The sequence below is a fragment of the Rhinopithecus roxellana genome, chromosome 8 (genome assembly GCF_007565055.1).
Source record: "Rhinopithecus roxellana isolate Shanxi Qingling chromosome 8, ASM756505v1, whole genome shotgun sequence".
Lineage (NCBI taxonomy): Eukaryota > Metazoa > Chordata > Mammalia > Primates > Cercopithecidae > Rhinopithecus > Rhinopithecus roxellana.
This window is the reverse complement of record NC_044556.1, coordinates 125,033,436-125,056,429: the sequence shown is the minus strand read 5'-3', so window position 1 is coordinate 125,056,429 and position 22,994 is coordinate 125,033,436. Positions and strand designations below refer to the sequence as shown.

The window sequence follows — 22,994 nt, the reverse complement described above, 5'->3', positions numbered from 1 at the left end:
GAGTCTACTAAGTGTGGTCATCAAGAAAAAACACAGATGTGGCAAGAAGAAAATTATAGATCACTTGTCTTTAGGGAAAAAGGAGCTATGTGCCTATATCCTAGATAATAAATGACTTAAAAACAATACAGCGATAGAAGCTATTAAAATAAGCAGAAGGGTGTCAGATACGGTCTTGTCCTTTGACTCCAAGACCCTGGGAGAGATTTTCAATGGCAAGAAAAATTTGAAATATGAAAAGTTTGCATCCCTTTCCCTGCCTAAAAATAGACATCAGTAATAAAGGGATAGACTCTCTCTACATGCAAATCCCAGAAGTTTTTTTTTTTTTTTGAGATGGACTTTCACTCTTGTTGCCCAGGCTGGGGTGCAATGGCACGATCTCGGCTCACCACAACCTCTGCCTCCCAGGCTCAAGCAATTCTCCTGCCTCAGTCTCCAAGTAGCTGGGATTACAGGCATGTACCACCATGCCCAACTAATTTTGTATTTTTAGTAGAGACAGGGTTTCTCCACATTGGTCAGGCTGGTCTTGAACTCCCGACATCAGGTGATCCGCCCACCTTGGCCTCCCAAAGTACTGGGATTATAGACGTGAGCCACCCCGCCTGTCTGAAAATCCCACAATTCTTATCCAGAGAGGAGTCAGCAAAGAAAAATGTGAGAATGCAAACATGATTAAACGTCCATAGTGCCTCCAAGTAGCTCTCACCTGTCCTGCCATTCAGGAGGATCGGCTTGCCTTCCAGCATTCCTCGCATGGGCACCACTGTGATCTTATATTCGGTCCCCGGGTGCAGACCTGGAAACAAGCAGGCAGTGCAGGACATGAGTGCAGGCTCCAGACCCCTCTCCCCAGCACGGCTCCTCCCCAGGATTTCTCCCATGAGGGAAGATGAGGGGTTATGCTTCCTCCTCCAAAGACGAATCTGTATCTGCAGGCGGCAAATAAAGCCCCGCAGGAGCAGTGGAACATGAGGAGTCACTGAGGAGGCTTACTGGCTGGGGACAGGAGTAGGGCATCAGAGCAAATGAGAAGACGCCAATTGAAATGCATTTCAAATGCTCTCTGGTTCTTCATTGGGCCACCTAGCACTTATTTCCCAATTTTATTTATAGGTCCAAATGTGTTTCTGCTCCCAGCATCCCTTTTCCTTCCAAAGTATCTCTCCTTCTCAATGTAATATTTAGCCTAATTTTTTCCTATTTATTTATTAGAGACAGGGCCTCACTGTGTCACTCAGGCTAGAGTGCAGTGGTGCAAACACGGCTCATGGTAACCTCAACCTCCTAGGCTCAAAGGATCCTCCCACCTCAGCCTCTTAAGTAGCTGGGACCACAGCCCTTTAAAAAAATAAAATTATTTCTCTGTAGAAGCAACTAGAATTATTGTTCCTTGGGCACAAATATTCAGACTCTAATGGTAAAAGGCAGACAAACAGCAGCTTGTGTGAGGCACACACCCTCATTCTTCACTCCGCAAACACTAAGAACCCCAAAATGTCCTGTCAACACAGAACTCAAGGAGTGGACAGCAGAACAAGGCTCCAGGAGGGAATTCACTAGGAAGCTAATAAACCCCACACTTTCGTGGGTCCATTCCAAGGCCTTGTACCTGATTGGGTATTCATGATTGTGTATTACTTTTCTTAAAAAAGAGCCCTGGAATTGTACAAACTTCAGGCACTGCCAAACTTGATCCATCCCTGCAGCCTTGTCTCCTTAGCAGCCATTTGAGCTCCAGCTCTTGGCAGCATTAGCTCAGAAATCTGAAACAGGGAGCCATCCCTGCTCACTGCACCCTGCCCTCCTCCACGCCTCCCAACACAACCCCTTCTGTGCATCATGCTCAACAAACCAATCTCAGTTTCTCTCTCTCTCTCTCTCTCTCTCTCTCTCTCTCTCTTTCTCTCCCCTCCTGCCCGCAACACCCAAATACACAAGTTCCTCCAAAAGGAATATCTATACACCATCAAATCCATTCTGAGACACAGACAGGGTATTCAAGAGAGTTTGCTGACTTGGAGAACATCTCACAAATATAATCTGTTGACAAGGTGCTCTGGGATCGAGTTCTGGAATGCTGGGACAGAGTCTACAGGCCTCCCGGGTGGGCTTACATCTGGCAGATTCAAGGATCAGATTCAAGTGTGATTCCTAAGGCCCCTGGACTCTCTGTGCACACTTGAGCAGTGCAGATGCCAGTGCTCTCTGCACACACTATCCCCACCTCTGCATCTACAGCAAACACCCCACACTCCAGTGATGGCTCTTACCAGTGATGTCATATCGGCTCTTGGGGTCATTGCTCTTCGGCACAGTGACCTCAGTTATCTCCTGCCCTGTCATGGGGCCGTATCGCAGCTTGTAGTAGTCCACCTCGGTCGAGGGGTTTTCCCACTCCACGTCGAGGGAGTGCTCAGTCTCCTCTGTCACCCACGCAGTGCCAAGCGCAGCAAGGTCTAGGGCAGGGATGAGGGAGGCAAGAGAAAGTGGTGAAGAGCAGAGGTTCTGAGATGCTGTGACAGGCTGTTGGTTATCAAGTCAGCTCCCTTTCTTGACATCTCAAGAGCTGGCTTCAGTCCCAGGACACAGTTCTTAACAGGTGTCTTTGAGCTACCAAGCTGCTCTTTTTCACATACTCCACAGACAGACTGTCTTTTGGGAAAGCCTCCACTTCCCCATCCCACCAGAGGCCATGTGGTCTTCCCTGTCCACATTGACTTTGGTCAAGCCCAGACTGTACCTCTCAGGCTGGCCACCCAAATCACTCAGTCCAGAGCTCAGACAGCTATAGCCCTGAACTAACGGCCCACTCTTCAGCTGCAGAGCCCCTGCCCTCTAAGACGACCTCAGGATAAGAAGCTCAGGCACTTCCATGGAAAGTGGAGAGAATCCATTTCAAACTTTCTTGAGAACAACATTGATGATCCAACAAGCTCCTTCCTTCATCTCCCAAATTGCAGCCCTTGCCTCTCAGATTCTCCTCTAAGGATGAACCCTAGGCAAAACTATAAAGTAGGTGAATTTTAACTAGGTCCATCTGAGTGTCCTTCCTGCTCTTTCTACCAAATTTTAGCACTTCCATCAGGTACCTGGTATTCTCATGCTGCCCAATCTGTCTGTCCTGTGAAGGAAGAGAGTTATTGCATATATTTATTTATAGTGAAGTATTAACGGCTAAATGTTTACTCTTCTACTCAGAAAAAAAAAACATGAAATTACAGTGATTAATACAAAGGAATGGCTCATTGCTATGGCTCTAAGGGGAGAGCTTTCCTAGGGGATGGGAGGACTGGGATCTTTGAGAAGCAGTTTGAATTCCAACAGCCACATCCCAGGCTGAGGGAGCCTGGCCTTCTAAGCTTGGAACAGAAAAGCCAAGGCCCCCCCAGTTCTCAGGCTTCCCCTCTTCATCAGTCACGCCCCCACCTTCACCTCCCTGGAGGTATCTCCACCCAAGCCAACTGATGGATGATGCAGGACAGAGAATTAGTGCATCAGGCCAGGTGTGAACTCAGTGATCTCAAGGTTCCCGGGCTCTGAACATCCCCGATTCACTCAGTTATGGATAAATAGCCTCACAGAGCCTTTTCTCTGAAGCTTTTCCTCTCACCCACGGGCTTCCATCTGCCAGGTGCTGTTTTTAGACTTCCATTAAAGATGGAATTCCCTGAAGGACAGGTCAAGAGGCAAGTAATAAACGTGACTTGAGGCTTATAGAAGAGTTCCCACATGGTGTAAAAGAATTGGGAGGGAGTCACAAAAGAAAAAGCAAGGACTTAATGAGAATGTTCCCGATTATGGTGGGGATGAATACCTCTTGTCTTAGGCTCCCCTGAGGAGCAAATAAGAATGTGTTTAAGCTGAATCAGATTAGAAGGAAAGAGAAACTTCACACTAGCAGAATTTTACAAATCCCGAGAGCAAGATGTCGCGACGAGTTGCTAGGACTTTCAGAACAGACATCTCTATGCTGCACTGGGGAGGCTTTGGACATAGTGCTAGCTGTACCAGAGGTAGCCATAGACAAAATGGGGAAAAAGAGAAAAGCAGAGTCTGCCAGCCACAGCAGGCCTGGCTCTCGCAGTGAGGACTTGGTGTCTCCTATTGAACATAAACCACTTCACAGGACATCACTGTCAGGTCACTCTTGACCATGTAGATCAAGACAAAAGCAAGACCCTTAGATGATCAACTCTGAACACAGACAAAAATATGACCATTGTCCCAACCACACAAATAGCTAAACACCCACTCTCCAGACTACTATGAGTAATGACCACTTCTGTTACAATCACCAACTTTAGCCTCTCAGAGGGGAGAGGTTCTCCCCACTTCTTGACAGCACCCAATCCCTGCTTCCTTACACCTTCCCCCAAATTACATAACACAGGCCCAAATTCTCTAACCAGTCCTTTCCAACACTGTCTACTGAGACACCCCTGTGGTCTCCCATAGTGTGCAGTCATCCATGCTAGAACAATCAAGACACCCAAGTTGTTTAACTACAGGGGTGCTCCTGGGGGTCTTTAGCTTGAGGGCACTGACAAAGGCAATCACATGTGGTGCCCTCATGATGACCAAGTCTCTCACAGTCCTTTCCAACACTGACCCATCCCCACTTTCACCCTAGTCCCACCGCCAAAAAGGACAGGCAGCTTGATGTCTCTGCAAACACAACTGCATGCCAAAGTTCCATCCATCTGTATCTTCCTAGATATTTCCCTAGAAGTTTAGGGCAGGATGGAGGCAGTACATTTTTATCAGTACCTAGAACAGTGCCCGACAAATGGTAAGTGTTCAATAAAAATGTACTGCGTGAAGGAATGATTCAGTCATTCAACCAACTACGTTTCTCCAAATCCTTGAAGATCTAAGCTGCTTTAAGAATGTTCACAAGGAAACAAGAATGTTTAAAGAGTAAGCAGTGATGCTTATCCTTCTAAACATTCTGGTGGCATTTGCTGGTGCACAGGAGGTTCTGTTTCTCCATACCAAGCCTCCACCATCCTCCATCTTGTTCTGTACCCCAGGCTATGATCTCTGTGAATTGAGTCAGCCATTTTCCCTGACCCTCTGGCTTCCAGGTTCAGCTAGCAGGAATCATCAGCAGATCAGAGGGCAGAAGACAGAATTCTGTGGAGACACGGTAGATTGCCTGCATCCCTCTACCAAAACCATCCCACCAGGCAGCTCTTTTCTACAGTTCTCTCTGGATCCAAGTACCAACGTCTATCCCTTGCCCCTTCAGGCAGGAGTGTATCCTTATTGATGCAGGTCTTCGTGTTTCACTATCCAACCCCCACCCACACCTTTGTGAACAACTTGTTAGTTAAACTTTGAAATTTAAATTACCCCATTGGTGTCATGTCTTTCCCACCGAGATGAATCTAACTGATACAGGTGGCTTCAGCAGCCTCTCATCCATACCAACTTGAACTTTCTGAATGGCTCTGGGGGTTCAGTGAGGGACTGGGGATGCAGGTCTACCCTTTGACTGCTTATGAGAAGGTGCAGACCCTACTAATCTCAGGGACAGAGAAGACCCCATGATCCCCCATCTAGCAGGTCTTCATGGGCTTAGAGGACCCAGTAATCAGGGAGCAAGGAAAGAAGAGAGAGAACTGGGACTCTTCAGAACCTAGGATTGTGGCAGCTGTGTTTTTCAAACTTCAAGTCAAGGCAACTGCCTGACGGGTATTTGTGGGAATAATGAAAGAAAACATTTAGAATGGGGCCTCTCCTGGGAACCCTGGGGCATCAGGTGGCTTCCTCACCTGTGGTGGCAAGCAGATGCTGTGGGCTGCTAAAAATGTCTTTCTTGACGTTACGCAGGGTGACTATGTACTTGGTTCCAGGCAGCAAACCGAGAATCTCGTAGCTGTGCTGCTCCTTGGGCACTCGGATCTGCTTCCCAGAGAGCTCCTTCCCCAGGGGGTAGTAGTTGAGGAAATAGTGATCCACCTGGCTGGAGGGCTCCCAGCTCACCAGCAGAGAATCCTCCGTGCTCTTGAGCAGCTGCAGGCCCTGTGGGGCGACCACTGCAGGCAGAACAGGAACAGGGAAGACAGGGAAGAGAGGGTGAGCAAGGGAGGCAATCCAGACCCAGTCAGTATTCCCTGAGCACTATAAGGGTGGGTGTGCAGGAGGCAGACCTGTGTAAGGCGCCATTCCTGACCCGCAGAAGTTATTATCCGAACGACAGGTAATTAATACTAACCCCCTCACCGCACGCACACACTCACACACAGCCATTAGATCACAAGACCAGCGGTCCTCAAGGTTAGGGCCTCAAACCAGCAGCATCAGCATCACCTGGGAACTTGTTAGAAATGCAAATTCTTAGGCCCCATCGCAGAATCAGAAACTCTGGGATTGGGACTCAGTAACCTGGGTAGGCTAAAGGAAGACACTCCCAAAGGGAACAACGTGTAATTGACAGTTAAATGCTGCATTGGAAAGAAGAGTCCGGCGGCCCAAGGGCACATCTCCGCTCTCACCCTGGGCACAGTCCAGGCCTGTGAAGCCCTCCTCGCAGTAGCACTCGCCCGTGTCGCAGAAGCCGTGGCCGCTGCAGTCGCCTGGACAGCGTCGCTCGCTGCAGTCCTCAGACGTGAAGTCTTCGTGGCACTGGCACACGCCGCGCACGCACTCGCCGTGCCCGCTGCAGTTCTCAGGGCAGGCCGGGTAGCCGCAGTCGGCACCCACGTAGGGCTCGTGGCACAGGCAGCGCCCGTCCACGCAACGCCCGTGGCCGCTGCACGCCCCGGGGCAAGCCAGCTGCTCGCAGGCGGGGCCCTCCCTGCCCTCCTCGCAGTGGCAGCTGCAGGTTTCCAGGGAGAAGGTCCCGTGGCCGCTGCAGCGGCGGCTCAGATCTGGGAGGGAGAGGTAAAACAGTAGGCTGGGTTGAAGGGTTGTGTGAGGGGATCTCCTTCCTTTGAGATCAGCCACACAAGACCCAGAAATCACTAGCCCCACTCTTAAGGGTCTGGTGATTCTGGGTCTTGCACGGCTCTTTTTTGGAGGATGGGGGAGCTCCACAAGGTAGAAAAGGTGTTGGCCCTTTCCAGCCTGGGCCAGGCTTTCTAATCTGTGACATCTGCAAACGTCTCCTCCTTTCTCTGCCTGCAAAGGCTGCAGGACCCACCCTTCTTTCCTTTTCCTTCCCATGTGAATTCCCCCTGTTCCTTCCTCTCTACATGGTGGTCATTATTTAGTGCCTTCCTATGGAGGGGCCTTAAATGCTCCACCCTGGCCAGCTGTCACTGTGGGGCAGGACTCCTGGGGGAAAGTGAGATCCAGGCAGGTTGGAGTTTGCTGGAACTAGCAAGGCTGGGACCTTGTGAAATGAGTCCAGATTGAAGCCTGGAAAAACGAAACTGCAGAAGCCACAAAATAGCCTACTCTTAACTATGGGTACTGTGGAGAAGGGAATTAACCAGGCTCCCCTCTCTGACCCTACACAGCAAGAGGCAGCTGGAGGGCAGACCGGTCAGTGCAATCTCCTCTGCTTCTCAGAACACCTTCTCTCCTTCCTAAAAACGCTTCCAAAGTGGGGGCTCCTCAGAGGCAAGTCCATGCTGGTTATTCATGGCAGTGTCCCTGGCCGAGTTCTGTATCTGGATCTGAAGGTTAAGGTGCTCTTAACCGTAGCAATTCCTTCAGGCATGAAATCCTATGCCAAAGTACTGTTCATTATCATTGGATCAGCCTGGGCAGTTTATGTTTAAAAGTGACGGGGGATGGGTGGGGGGAGAACCTTCATTATTTGGAAAATTAAATTGTAATTATTTTACAATTGTAATTGTAATTATTTACTAATAAGATAATTATAATTTACTGATTTGTAAATTCCACTAAGGACCAGGAATCTTCTATGCATCATCTCTAGTTCTCAGAACTATACTAGTTGATAGAATTATCCTTGTTGGACAGTTGAGGAAACGTAAGGGATTTGCCCAAAGTCACACAGCTAAAAAGTGGTAGAACTGGGATTTGTAAACTGTCCTGTCTAGCTCCAAGGCCCTATCTTTCCTGTGTATCTCATCGCTTCCTCTTTGAATAGAGCTTTGATTCACAGGCATGACAGCCCCTAGAAGCATTCCCATCTGGAAGCAATAGGCCAGGAGTCTAGACTCTCTGCAAGAGATGCTGGTCCCTCCCTGCTCAGCTTCCAAATGCTCCCTGGAGCTAGTACCAGTGAATAAATGAATAAATAGCAGGGATGGGCCCCCTAGAGAAATCCTAGAATGAGAAGTAGGAGCATGCCAGAGTCACAAAGTGCTCATGAGGCTAGTGGAACCCCTGGCACATAATAGGTGCTCATCAAATGTTTGTTGAATGAATACCAGGTGGTGAGCTCACCAGTAGCTCCCTGGCAGCAGCGCTGGGCACTACACTGTTCCTTCATCTCCACCATCTCTTCCTCCAGCTTTTTCACCCGGGCCAGGAGGTCCTGGACACTGCCTGCCAACTCGCAGTCCTTCTGTGGCGTCTGAAGGCGGATGTTGTGCCTGAAGACGATGTTCTGTTCCTCCCCAGCCTCACCCAGGGCCAAGAGTGAAGCCCCATCGTCACTGAGGGGCTGAGGGTCAGCCTCCACCTGAACCAAGGCAGACTTGGGCACATCGATCTTGTAGGTGTGGCTGACAGTGACCTGTTGCTCCTTGTTGCTGCAGCTGGGAGGCTCCAGAGTTGCTGGGGCGGAAGCCACCAGGAGCACAGAGCCAAGCAGGAGCCCCAAGGGGAAGCGGAACATCTCCTGGAGACTCATCCTTGGAAAGACAGGGAGCAGACCCTCCAGGATGCCTGTATTTAGAAACATTGCAAAAGAAAGCCATGGAGATGTGCTGAGGGAAGCTGGCTTTTTTACCAGATTCTAAGAGCCCACAGGAAGCTGAGAAACCAGCAGAAAGAACTCATTCTATTTCTCCCAAGGATCCAAACCAAATTAACTTTCTGTTCCTGCCTCACAGATTGCATATTCCTGCCTCCTGTCTTTGCTTATTGTTCACACTGCCCAGGATGCCCTTCTCTTCACCTCTCATTCTAGGCTCACCTGCACTTACTAATATGAAGAGCAGCTCTCTTATGTTGACAGCCTATTGTGTGTCACGCTTTGATCCCCCTAATTCTGGATCTTTACAGCAACCCTAATATTATCCTCCCTCTTAACAACATCAACAATAAGAGCTGCACATAGAGCACTTGCTGTGTGATAGGCACTATTCTAAATGTTCTAAGTGTTTCACATTTATTAACTCATTCCATTCTCACAATTGTTTGTGGAATATACTATGATTACCCCCATCTTATAGATATGGATACGGAAGCACTACTACTTTAAATGACTTGCCAACCAGGATTTGAACCTAGGCAATCTGACCCCAGAGTCCACGCTCATCCCCACAATACCATGCTGCTTTGCACAGATGAGGAAGCTGAGCAAGTTGTCCTGAGTCCCACAGCCAGGAAGAGCAGAACCTGTACTCAGACGTAAGTCCACTGACTGCAGGGCCAGCGTCCTGCTCATGACACCCACTTGTGTACCAGTAAAATATAAGAATTTCTAATAAAATTACCTGCTCCACAAAGTCTTCTCTCCTGTCCCCCTGCCTCATCCAGCTAGAGACTAGCCTCGCTTCTGCTAAGCATTCAGAGAAATGGACCTGTCCCTCACTGCTGGTCTCTTGAGTGTTGACCTGGTATTACAGTTACTCTTGTATGCAGCTTGTCTCCCCACTAGGCTGTGAGCCTGTTAAGGACAGGACTGATTCATCTTGGGGCCCTCCTGGGGCAGGAGCACAACCACACATGCTGAGAGGTTTGGTCACTGTTTCTCAAATCTATCCGTGCATGGGTGGCCCGGTTTGTCAGTCAAGCAGATGACCTGAGATGGGGCTGGTGGTTAGGTTTTGCCTCCTCCCTCACCAGGAGGTGGTGTCTTTACCACTGTCAATGGGCAGAATAACTCCTCTCTCCAGCCATTTCCCCTTGCGCCCCCAACCCCCATCTGGGATGTCCCATTCTTTGCACACTAACAAGTTGAGGCAGGACAGACCACAAGAGACCCCACTTTCACCTCGCATTTTGCTTACAGGAACCTCAGTCACTTGACACATCCCAGTTGGCCTTGCGTAGCAGCAGTTATCTAGAAACTGATCTGCAGAGCTGTCTCTTGACAATGGGTTTCTGTAACCAACCTAAGACCTGCAATTATTTATGCCAAAGTTTGAAGTCAGGAAACACAGTCCTTTCCTGTGGTCTGTGTTTTGCTTGAGCCCAGGCTCTCTCTGCCTGTATGGAAAGGCACCTCAGACAGGCTCTAGGATGTGCATCTCTAAAAGTGCTCCTCATCCTGAGCCTCCGCCTCCTCGTCTGTAACGTGGGAATGACAGCACATCACCCCTCTTGGATGTGGACAGCAGTGAGCACCATGTCTGGCACGTGAGGAGGGCTCAGTCAATATTTTGAGATTTATTTTGTTTTCAATCAAGTACTGAATGTGACTTCCTTTTCTTCCTTATGTTTTTTACTATAAAGAATAATGCTGGCCAGGCATGGTGGCTCACGCTTGTAATCCCAACACTTTGGGAGGCCAAGGCGGGCAGATCGCTTGAGGCCAGGAGTTCAAGTCCAGCCTGGCCAACATGGTGAAACTCTTTCTCTGCTAAAAACACAAAAATTAGCCAGATGTGGCAGTGCACTCCTGTAATCCCAGCTTCTCAGGAGGCTGAGATACAGAATCGCTTAAACCCGGGAGGCAGAGGCTGCAGTGAGCTGAGATCGTGCCACTACACTCCAGCCTGGGCAACAGAGCAAGACTCAATCTCTAATAATAATAATAATAATAACGCCTAGGTTGAAAGGCATCTTTCAACTATATTGATCATAAAAGGAAGAAATATTTCTAGCCACTAAGCCAAATTCTGGTAATATGTAAAATATTTTACTTTTAATAGTCATAATTCATTTAGTATCAGGAAGTTGAGGAAACAGGGGGCAAAGAGCCCTGGGAGAATAAAAGAAGAGGAAGAATCTCAATAGTATTAGATGCTAAATGTTATTTATTGAGTTGCTGCTACGTGCTAGGCATTGGCTAGGTGCATTAATCCGTGTAATTAATCCCCAGAGCTGCCATGTAAGCTCAGTGTTCCTCTCCTCACTCAAAAGGTAAGGAAACCAGATCTGAGAGGTAAAGTCATTTGCCAGCGGGTGCCCAACTAAAAGTGGCAGAGCCAGGATTCAAACGCAGACCCATCTGATTGTAAGCCTATGCTTGCTCTGCGTCAGTATGACGTTCTGATACAAATGACAAAAGAGAGCAGTTAGATACATGTCCCTATGCAATGCTTTCATCTGTTATACATGTTGTACCCAAGGGATGTGCCACCACTGTGAATTAAACAGAATAGTACCTATGAAGAGATTTTCTTTGTATTACCCCTTTGCCCTCCCACTCCTTCTTGGCTCTTCCTATCACCAAAAGCATGTATTGTTGATAATAATAAGAGCTCACTTCTTCTGAGCACTGAGTGCATTTCAGGCACTGGACTCAACACCCAGCAGATGGAATGAAATAGTCAATGGGACACTTCTTGCTGTCTTGCAACTTGGACTATGGGTAATAAGTGCCTGCACATTTCTTTCCTTTTCTCTTTTTTTTTTTTTTTTTTGAGACAGGGTCCCATTCTGTCACCCAAGCTGGAGTGCATTGGCGCAATTACGGCTTACTGCAACATCCACCTCCTGGGCTCCAGTGATCCTCCCACCTCAGCCTCCTGAGTAGCTGGGACTACAGGTATATGTCACTGTGCCTGGCTAATTTTTGTGGGTTTTTTGTAGAGATGGGGTTTCACCATGTTGCCCAACCTGGTCTCGAACTCCTGGGCTCAAGCAGTCTGTCCACCTCAGCTCCCCACCATGAGCCACCACACCTGGCAGTGCCCACACATTTCAAAGAGAGTGTGCTACTGGAGGTTTGGGGTTTGGGGGTGAGGTCGGGGTGAATTAGGTGGAGTGGCAGGCAAAAAGACCAGTGCCTGATTCTGGCCCAGAGGAATTCACAGAGGGAAGCGTGGCTGGAACAGGCTGCATGGCAGACAGAGGAAGGGGGCTGCAGTGTGAGAGGCCTGAAACTCAGACTTTGGCAAGGCCAAGTTGATGTCACAGAAATGAGGCATGTTAGAGCTGCCAAGAGGGCAGTTGAGGGCCCGAGCTGAGGTGCATGTCCACCGTTCAGCAGGAGTGTGCCACCCCAAGGGGGCGACTGCAGGAGGACATGCTCAGTGGGTGGGAAGGGGAATATCTAAAGATCCCACAGAAGCTCCCCACAAAGGAGGGGTGGCCCAGCACTGGGAGCATTCGCCATAACAAGGGCATCCAACGAAGGGAACCACAACAGCCCCAGTAAAGTAAAAATGCCTCTTCTTCTTTTCTAATCCCCACCTTGCCCCAGGCAGCAGCAACCTGGTGAAGCCAGAAGCAGCCATGCATGTTAGGGAGAGAGAAATGGAGGGAGGAAAGCACCAAGCCCCTTCCCTCCAGCTTCTCTGCAGGTTCCAGCGTCAGGTCTGAGCTGAGAAAGAAAAGATGTGACCTGGATGACAGACTGAGGCTCAATACTGAAATGGACTTGCCTTCCTTCATAAAAGCAATTCTCTTCTAAGACCAAAAGCTACCAGAAAAGCTCTGGAAGCTGCTTGAGATTTGTGTCAGAGGATGGAGGGAGTGGGAAGCCAGGAGAATGAATTGGAAGGCAGGTGTAGGATAAAAATAATGATATTTCACAATGGCCATCCTTAAACGTTCATTGCAAAGATAAAAGCCACACACTTTTCTCCACTTGATCCCCAGGATAGGAACTGAGGCTCAGTGGCATCGAGCAACATGTCCTGATTATGCAATTGATGAGCACACGGCCACAGATGCAACCCCAGGTGCACAGTTTCCAGCAATGGAGCCATTAACCCCTGTGCACTTCTGCCGTTCCCCAGTAACAACTCATATTGATCTCTGAAGCACCTACTGTGTCCATGGCAGCATATGAGTTTCCACTATCCAAAAATCTTCTTCCTGGGCAAAAATAGGGCTGAAAAAGCAGACTTCCCTGCCCATGCTTTCTATCCCACCCCCCACCCCCAGCCTGAGACACAAATGAAGTGCAGATGGTTTTCTGAAGAAGTTCTCAACGAACGCAACAACAAAAAAAAGCCATGGACTCTTGCCATAAACCACAGCAAGGCTGCCCAGAGCCCAGGTCTACAGCATTTGTTTTTGTAGCCTGGAATATGAGAAACCCCAGAAGTCCCTGTTGGAGCCCTTGGTGTTGCCTGTCCTTCTGATTTGTAACAAGATGTCCTCATTAATTACTGCCTCTCAGATTCCAAAAGTTGCACTCAGATTTTCCTGGGTAGGTTGATTGTTCGAAAGGAGATGAGAGCAAGGGAAATCCTCAACCTAACACTCTGTCAAGAGTAATGAGAAACAATAGAAGCCTGCTGGCTCTCACTTCAACACGTGGCAGGAGAGAGACTCCTTGTTTAACAGCAGAAGGGAAGGATGACTTCATCAACTCTTTCAGTATGCACAGCAAACCACAGGCTGAGCTCTGCGACGGTGGGGAGGGGGCAGAGAGGGCAGAAGATTTTTGTGAGCAAAATGCAGGATGATACATTTCCAAATAGGGAGGATTATTCTACTGAGGGGTATTTTCCCATGGAAAGTTGGGTAAATTCTTCAGGGATGCATGAAGCAAAGGGCATTTACATGCAGGAAATGTGTATGCAGGAACCACAGAAAACCAGTTGTCCCCAAGAATCATTGTCTTACAGAGGCTAGTCATGTCTTTAATTCTAACTGCAGGAGAGGTGTTGGGTGGTGTGGGAAGCTGGGAGGAAGGGATACATTAGACTCAGGAACAAATGCTTCATTGTATTGCTTTTACCAGAAAGGCTCTTTGAGGGGTACATGACTGACCACAGATGGTCCCCCTACTTCTGCCTTCAGATGTTGCAGGGCTCTATGCTTCTGTTGTGTTCTCTCTTGGTATCTGCATCTACCCCTGTGGCTTTAATTTCTAGCCAAATATTGACAGCCACCAAATCTGTATGCATGTTCCTAGCCCAGGCATCCTTGTGAGTTCAGAGATGACAGAGATGGCCATGACTGTGTTGATCCCCTCTGTATCACCAGCCTCATAGCACAGTCCTGTGAAAGTAATATTTTGTGAAGTAAATAGTAATAGCCACTGGATTTGTGTGTGTGTGTGTGTGTGTGCTTATTAGATAACGGACATTGTGCCAAACGCTATAAAAATTATCCTCATTTAATCCTCAAAATCCTGAGAGTCAGTTGATATCATTATTTGTGACAGGTCCTCAGAGAAGTTAAGTTATTTGCCAAAGGACACACAGCTAAAAAGCAGCAGAGCTGGGATCATACACCAGGTCTGTCCACTACCCACATCTGTGTTCTTTATCTCTCTGTTATATGTCCTGTATATATAAAAAACAAACAAATAAACAAACAAAAACACCAAATGTCCTCCGTTCTGCCACGTGTTTTTAAGAGAGTGCCTTCTTTCCTTCTCTCCAGGAAAAATGATACCAGTATTGATACTCTATTTTTCCTGAAAATAAAAGAAACCCAAGGTATAAATTGGGTTTTCAGTTAAAAATTAATAAATCAATAACTAAATCCTGTGCCTGTACTTCCTCTGAGTGGTGCCAAGGATGATGCACTGGGAACATGAATTGTATTTCCTTCATATGGAGGTTAAGTCCCAGTCACTTCTCATGAAAAGCTGGAGAATTCCCTTCCTAGGAAACACCAAAGTGCACGGAGACTTCTGTCTGCAGGGGCAGATGGCATCTAAGCCTTGGCCAAGGAAGGAGGATAGCCCCTGAATCCTGATGGTCCTCTCGGACCCCAGGGGTGGATGGTCTCTGTGTCACCTCATTTTCCCCAAAGAAGGACACACACCCTGGGTCAGGAAAAAAAATACTACTTACGCCAAAGAAGAGAGGCAGCCAATTTCTAGCCACTGTTACAGACCTTTATACTTAAATTCAGGGCTTTCTCTGGTTCCCTTATTATCTCATCCTGCCTTGACAGTTAACCACAAGAAAATGAAAGCACTGCTTTGGGTTTTAGAAAGAGTGTATCATCGTGGATTTCTAGCAGAGTCACTTAAGAAGATATTCTGTCCCCAAATAACAGGGTGGATATCATTAAACTATGAAGGAAAATGAGGGAGATGAGTGGCTAGGGATGCATCAATGTCACAAACACGGGCAAACTTGTCACTGCTTTCTTAACTCTCTTAGGCATATTTTGCTAATGATCTTCAGCTTGGGCCCTGGGTGACTCAGGGGTCTTCCTTGTACTTCCCAAGTAACCTGGTCCAGGACAGCAAGTTCTCAGCTGGCTGAGGAATCTACCCTGGTTCAACTCACCGTGAACTGGAGGCTTAGGCAACAGATTTCACCTCTGTATCTCTTTCTCCTTCAGATCCAAGAACATGGATATACAAGGGAGGTCTGTCTCTCCTAGGTTAAACTCCAGGGGAAGCAAGTACATACAAACGTTTTTATTTCTAGTCTCTGTGACGTTGAACTCTGTGCAAGCACTGCATATAGGATACAAGACAGCTAGGTGTGGACAAGAACGGAAATTTGGTTTTATGTGATAGGGCTTAGTACGGTCACATTCTGGGCATCACTCTGTCCCCCCATTCTCCTAGTTCTGTGGGACACCCAGAGAGTGCCCAGGAAGTCCTTGGAGATGACTCTCACACCAGCGTGCTAGAACCCTTTTCCTGAAGAGCCATCCCATCAAGTCTGCCCACCCACCTGAGGTTTGAAAAGATCAAGGATGGTGTCCTGACCCAGCCTCAGCGCTCAATCACTTTTTCAGGGGTGCCACAGGCTAATTTTGTTTTCTTTTGACAACTGACTCTTAATCTGCCTTGTAAAGGCTTAAATGGGTGATGATAATGGTAGCTACCATTTTCTATGCATTTATTACATGCTAGGCTCTGGGCAAAACACTTTAAAATCGCCTCTTAAACATCAGGCAAAGATGTTCACTTACCCCCAGAGGATGAATCACTTTTTCACAGCAAGAACTTCCTTTAGCTTTTGTGGGACCAACGTCGTGCACAATAACAAGATAAAATAGACCCAGGACCTAAATTCAGGAACCTTTCTCTCCCATATTCAACCAAACAGCCAGTTTCCAGAATGACTAAGTATTACTTTGTATACAATTAGCCCTAATATCCGTGGGTGTGAGAGGCATCAGATTAAAACAAAACAAAACAAAAACTCTGCAATTTCTTTCTTTAGCTGTGGTTTTTTTCCACATATTGAAGTAACTTTAAAGTTCCAGCCTTCTAGCAAGGAGGAGAGTGTTTGCTAATTTCCAAGCATTTGCACTGTTCCACTCACACGGGCTGGGTACAGATTCAAACGGTGGCTGGGCAGCATTAGCAGTGAGTCCACTGTGGCAGAAACAGCAAAGTCCCTGTCCATCCAGGGATCAGGCCTGAGATCTTAGCATCCTCAGCTCACAGACTGGTGGCTCCAGATGCTGCTACAGGACCTAAACCATGATCTCATGTCTGTATCCAGATCCTATAGGAGCCAAGGCTCTGGAATGAGCAGTGAATGGACAAAAGTTTCCACTGGGCCTGGGCACAATTTCTTCAGGCATCTTCTCAGAAACAGAGCTCTGCCCACCCTACATTTCAAACCACAGAGCAGCACTGGACTGGAAAACCAGAAGCCACAGGATGATTTGAAATTTGTTCTATTTTCCCTCCTTCGGGAGTCAGCCGCAGCCTACAAATTGGGGACAAAGCAGTACTTAGAGTTGTATGAAAGAATGCCAGGTGCCTTCTTTCCTTCTCTCCAGGAAAAATGATACCAGTATTGATACTCTATTTTTTCCTGTGTCTGACACTGTCATCTTGATTCTGAGTCTGCAACAAATGTCTGAATGTCAAGAGGCCAGCTATCAATATGTAGCCCTGACCGAGCAAGGTACCATCTGATGCCTTGGTGACACCTCAGCTTTTCCAAGAACCAGTGGATTTTAGGCACTATGGCTAATCTGTGTCCAGATGTGGGTAGTTTGTTACTTTTATGTTGGAACTTGTTCTTTTCTTTTAATGCTTATATAAGCAACACAGGTTTCATGCTTTTAAGTGAAACCCTGCCTGTTCTCATTCATTCTTTCTCCATCCTTCCCCCAGATCTCTCCCAAGCACAAAAATTAATAAATAAGTAAAAAGTAAGACCTCCAAAAACTAGTGTGGTTTTTTGTTTGTTTGTTTGTTTTGTTTTGTTTTGTTTTGTTTTGTGACGGAGTTTTGCTCTTGTTGCCCAGGCTGGAGTGCAATGGTTCGATCTCGGCTCACCGCAACCTCCGCCTCCCGGGTTCAAGCAATTCTCCTGCCTCAGCCTCCCGAGTAGCTGGGATTACAGGCATGTGCCATCACGCCCGGCTAATATTTTGTATTTTTAGTAGAGATGGGGTTTCTCCATGTTTGTCAGGCTGGTCTCGAAATCTCAGCCTCACGTGATCTGCCCACCTCAGCCTCCCAAAGTTCTGGGATTACAGGCGTGAGCCACCGTGCCTGGCCAAGTTTTTGAGATATCTTGAAATGTTTTCTTTGAGGTATTGTGAGGGTAATAGTATGGGGATTTGAGAAGTTGTCGTCTAAACAAATAATAATTAAAACCTGTAAAATTAAACATCTGGATATACTTCAAAACTGTTCAAATGTGTTTGCAAACATCCCCTTAACTGATTCACACAAAATCCAGAAAATGGGAAAGTTATCCCAGCTTCCTAATCCTAACTAAAATAACCATTCTGTTTTAGGATTTAAAAGAATAATGAGATATAACAAATACTAAATTATCCAAAAAGAGAGAGAGAGAAAGTTTTGACATTGTAAATAAGTTAAAAAGAAAAAAAGATGAGAAGGAACATCTTAAAGGAAACATTTTATACAAAAATGTTACTCCAGGTAGAAACTGATACAACACAGACTGCATCTGGCCAGGAAAGAAGATAACTATGCTTAGCCCTGACTGAGATTGGAGTATAATACTAAGGACGCAGCACATGGGTCCTGAAAGGTACCTCCCAATTCATTTCAACTCTTCGTGGAGTGGATAAGAGACTAATTACACTGCCCAGATTTTCAGGCTCGGGAATGGAGACACCTGAGCCACCACTTTTGAGCTCATCCGCATTGGCCACCTTCCTCCCTCCAGTAAGTAAAGCTTGGGCAACTGGCACTCTTACCTGGGAGGCTGCTGGGTGCCTCTTCCAATGCTGCTGCTCCTGTGAGCTGGTCTCCTCCTGCCGCAGACCTTGGTACTTGCTGGTCGTCCCTCGTTCTCGTCTCTCCTTGGCTTCCCTCCCTGGGTTTAAATCCTGTCTAGGCCAGAGGAGGAGCAAACGGAGACTCCTGGTGTTTTCCTCCCTTCCCAGCAGGGACTCTGCTAAAAGATAATGGGCAATTCCTTCTCTTATTCTAACTAGGAAAGAAAAATATATACATTTCCTTCTTCTTTTTCACTTTGATTACACAGCAGCTAAAAATACTGGAGGCTGTTTCCATTTAAGTGAATCCAGAATAAGGATATTAAAAGAGTTTGCTGTCTCCTGGCCAGGAGCTGGGTCTTGGGGTTCAAAAGTGCATTTATAAAGTTTCTCTTTTTCTTGTTTCAGGCATTCTGGGACTTATTGCCTACTGCTTTCAAAATGGGAAAAAGTCTTTAGCACAGAAAGAAATGAGCGGAGACCCTCAGGGACAGAAGCTCTTCTGACTTCCCTCCTCCTTCATCCATCGTCTCACACTTGTGAGTGGCAGGGCTCTGAAGTGGGGGCAGGAGTAGCAGACTGGGGACATTCGGTCCCACAAGTCCACTCCGACCCTCACCCCATCCCAAATGCCTCCCACATGCCAACAGCACAAGAGTTCCAAAACCAGGAAAGAATAGTCGTGCCCCTTTCTGGCTGCCCTTCCTCTTTTGCCCTCAGATGGACAGGCCTTCATCCTTCCAATGAGCCAGAATCATTTCAATAGGGCATGGGCTGACACCTGCTGCCCTTCCTTACACCCCATCCCTCTCCTGCTCTGTGGGAAGTAGATTCTGGAGTGCAGATCCACAACAAAATGAAGGAGACCATATGTTTCCAGTTCACCTATGTCAGCATCAAATGCTGCTGGAGGGAAAGGAGACGGAGAGACGGGGGACCAAAAAGTGGCCCCCAGAAATTGGAGGGGGTGCCCCGAGTCAGCTTGCCTGTATCTGAAGCTTGTGTCTGCTACTTGCAAATGACCTTTGACAACTTCTCTGTGGCTCAGCTTACTCATCTGTAAAATAGGAAGAGTGTCTTATGGTTATTGTGAGGTTCAAATGAGTAGATGGGGTAAAGAACTTAGACTAGTCCCAAGACATAGTGAGGACTCGGTAAAGATTACCTGCTACCATGATTATTGTAATTTTTAAATTCTCCTTATGTATCCCACTAAATCATATTTGATCATCTCCACCTCAGTCCAGGTGGGTTCATAGTTCTCTGCCCTTCACTTACAACCATAAATAGTTCTGCTATCTGGCCCTGGAATCCAGGCCAGCCATACACAGAGGTGACCAGTGGGGTATGAACCAAGGTCACCAGAAAATTCTCCAACTCCCAAACATCTCTTTTCTCCCTTGGACTTTTTTCTCTGCTCCTTAAAAGGGAAAATCTCTTCTAGAGGATCCTAAGACTCTATTGCACCCTCAAGGTGCTCTCCTATTCTTAATTTCCTTTCACCAATTCTCCCCAAATGAGTGGTCTTCACCAACTCTCTCCATGACCCCATTTTCCATGCCTTCAATAGGAATAACTAAACCAGTGCACCACGCTCCCAAGAAGCCACCTTCTTCTAGCCTCTCCTTATTACAGTCGGTATTAGTTAGTTCCCTGTATTAGTTAGGACATGTAGCTGTAGCAAAGAGACGCTCCAATGCAGTGGCTTAACAACATAGATGATTTCTCTCACATAACAGTAGAAGACAGTGGCCCAGGGCTGGTAGGGAAGTGCCGCCATCCACAGCACACACCCACTACGCTCTAGGGCCATCGTCTCTCAGCCAATAGGAAGGGCAAAGGGATGAGGGCAGATGGAAGTGCATGCTCATTCCTTACAAATACAAAAACAAAAACTTTTTATACTTACTTCAGACTTGCAGAAAAATTGCAAGAATATTAAAAGAATCCCTGTATAACCTTCACTCACATTCTCCAAGCATTAGCATTTTATCATATTTGCTTTATCATTCATTCTCTCTTAATAATTTTCCCCAAAAACATTTGAAAGCAAATTAAAGACATGATTTATCTCTTTACCCCCTTATGTCTAAAAAACTGCAGTATGGGGTGTTTCCCAACAACAAGGGCATACTCTCCCATAACCTCAATACAATGATCGAAGTCAGGAATTGATATTGACATAATACTATTGTCTAATTTACAGACTATATTCAGATTACATTGATTGTTTCTCTAATGTCTTTTATAGCAAAAGAAGAATAATTTACTGGCCCAGGATTCAATTCAGGATAATTAATTGCATTTGGTTGTCCTGTCTTTAAAATTTCCTTAAATTGGAATAGTTCTTCAGTCTTTGTCTTACATGACCTTAACATTTCTTAAAGAGAAAACGTCAGTTATTTTGAAGAACGTCCTCAGTTTGCATTTGTGTGGTGTTTCTTCAGGCCTAGATTTAGGCAATGCATTTTTGGCAGGCAGCGGCAGAAGCGTGTCTTTTGATCCATCACACCAGGGGACACTTGATGGCAGTCTGTCCTCATGTTGGTGATGTTACCTTGGACCACTTGGTTAGGGTGATATCTGCCAGGTTTCTCCACAGTAAATATTTGCCCCCTTTTATTTAACAGGTATATTGTGGGATGATGTTTTTAAACCATGTAAATATTCTGCTTCTTTTCCTGTTTTCACCCACTAGTTTTAACATCCATTGTTGATTCTTGCCTGGAATGATTACTACTATGGTGGCTGCCAAATGATGATTTTCCTAATTTCATCTTTCCTTTTATGTTTATTAGATAGAATTCTATTATAAAAACTAATTTTTCTTTCCCCACCTTTATTTTATCAATTACTTTATATTCAAAGTGACTCATATTCTTTTTTTTATTCTATGGGTTATATTCCTGTACTATCATTATTTTGTTGCTCAAATTACCCCAGATTTGGCCAGGGGAACCCTTCAAGCTGGTTCCTGTGTGCTTTTAACACACTCCCATCATTCTTTGAGTGTTTCTTTACTTTTGGCACAGCAAGATATTCCAGGCTTATCTTGCACTTCTCCTACCCAGTCCTTTAAAAGCAGCCATTTCTCCAAGAAGCTTTATTTATTTCTATTAGAGAATTATGCACTTTTTGGATAACCCTAGAAAAGGTACACATCACTTCTCCTGCATCCCATTGGCCAGAATTTAGCCAGTGTGCACATAGAGCTGCCAGAGAGGCTGGCACAGTGGTTGTGTTCAACTAAACCTCAGGAGCTCTGAGTAAAGAAAAGGAAGAAAGAATAGGGGTTGATGGGCATCTTGAAGTCTGCCACAGAGCCTACCCAATCACTACTGGCAAAATGTTCTCCCTGAATTCCAAAATCTAATCATATCATTTCCCTGCCCCAAAGAGTTCCCTGTCCAGAAACTCTCACTTACAGGATTAAGCTTCTAAAGTTCTCTGTAACTGCCCCATCATGCCCCTTCCTATGCACCTCCATATCCAAATTATTCCCCTGCTATTTACAAATACAAACCATCAGGTTTTTTATTTTTTAGTTATTTTGTGAGACAGAGTCTCACTCTGTTGCCCAGGCTGGAGTGCAGTGGTGAGATCTCAGCTCACTGCAACCTCCAACTCCAGGTTCAAGTGATTTTCCTGTCTTAGCCTCTCGAGTAGCTGGGATTACAGGCACCCACCACCACACCTGGCTAATTTTAATTTTTTCAGTAGAGGCGGGGTTTCTTCATGCTGCCCAGGCTGGCCTCGAACTCCTGACCTCAGGTGGTCCACCTGCCTCGGCCTCCGAAAGTGCTAGGATTACAGGCGTGAGCCACCACACCTGGCCCAAACCATCAGTTTTAACCAACTCAGCCTCCTCTCAGTCCCTGGTAAACATGATGCTCCTCCCCTTTTCCAGACGCTGGTCATGCAGCCCCGACTTCTTGAAGTCAATCCCATCTCCACATCCAAGAGATCTGCTCAGATTTCCCCACTACAATCGCCCAAATCAATGTGAAATGTTTACTTTTTTAACACCTGACTTCAGAGTTTTTCTTAGAGAGATAACTCTCTTTGTTCAGGAAAATACTTAGGATCCTCAGGACAAGTTTGCAATGAAACAAACAAACAAACAAAAAAAAAAAAAAAAAAAGCAAAACTGCTTTGCATGAAATAAATAGGAACTGGCAGTGGGAAAACAGAAAAGATTGTTGAGATTATGAAGGTCGTGAGGCTAAGGCCTGGGGAGGAGTGGGGCAGGTGAAATAGGAAAATCACCTTTAAGAACAAGAATGTCTACTCAATATTACATGGTTTGCTTTGCTTTTTTTTTTTTTTTTTTTTTTTTTTGAGACAGGGTCTCACTCTGTGGCCTAAGCTGGAGTGTAGTGACGCAATTTTGGCTCACTGCAACTTCTGCCTCCCAGGTTCAGTGATACTCCTGCCTCAGCCTCCCAAATAACTGGGACCACAGATGCAAGCCACCATGCCTGACTAATTTTTGTATTTTTAGTAGCGACAGGGTTTCACCATGTTGGCCAGGCTGGTCTCAAACTCCTGGCCTCAAGTGATCCACCTGCCTTGGCCTCGCAAAGTGCTGGGATTACAGGCTTGAGTCACCACCCCTGGCTTGTTTGCTTTGTTTTCTATAAATCCCTCTTCCTGGT

The 22,994-nt window shown here is 46.5% G+C and overlaps 1 protein-coding gene and 1 long non-coding RNA gene across 6 annotated transcripts in view; both read right to left on the bottom strand.

The window, feature by feature from the left end:
* Positions 1-18,512, bottom strand: part of TNN (tenascin N) — a 73,647-nt gene extending 55,135 nt beyond the window's left edge. For all 5 annotated transcript variants that reach the window (XM_030935781.1, XM_010367386.2, XM_030935785.1 and 2 more), the window contains exons 1-6: positions 18,319-18,512; positions 8,368-8,811; positions 6,504-6,878; positions 5,781-6,044; positions 2,277-2,462; positions 713-802 (exon numbers count right to left, since the gene is read on the bottom strand). In XM_030935781.1, coding sequence (XP_030791641.1) covers positions 713-802; positions 2,277-2,462; positions 5,781-6,044; positions 6,504-6,878; positions 8,368-8,776 — 1,324 coding nt within the window. In that variant the 5' untranslated portion in view covers positions 8,777-8,811; positions 18,319-18,512. The remainder of the gene's footprint in view (positions 1-712; positions 803-2,276; positions 2,463-5,780; positions 6,045-6,503; positions 6,879-8,367; positions 8,812-18,318) is intronic.
* An 813-nt stretch (positions 18,513-19,325) lies between these two features.
* The window catches only part of LOC115899107, a 45,528-nt gene continuing 41,859 nt past the window's right edge, over positions 19,326-22,994 (bottom strand). The window contains exon 3 of the long non-coding RNA XR_004058753.1: positions 19,326-19,396. This is a non-coding gene — a long non-coding RNA (uncharacterized LOC115899107). The remainder of the gene's footprint in view (positions 19,397-22,994) is intronic.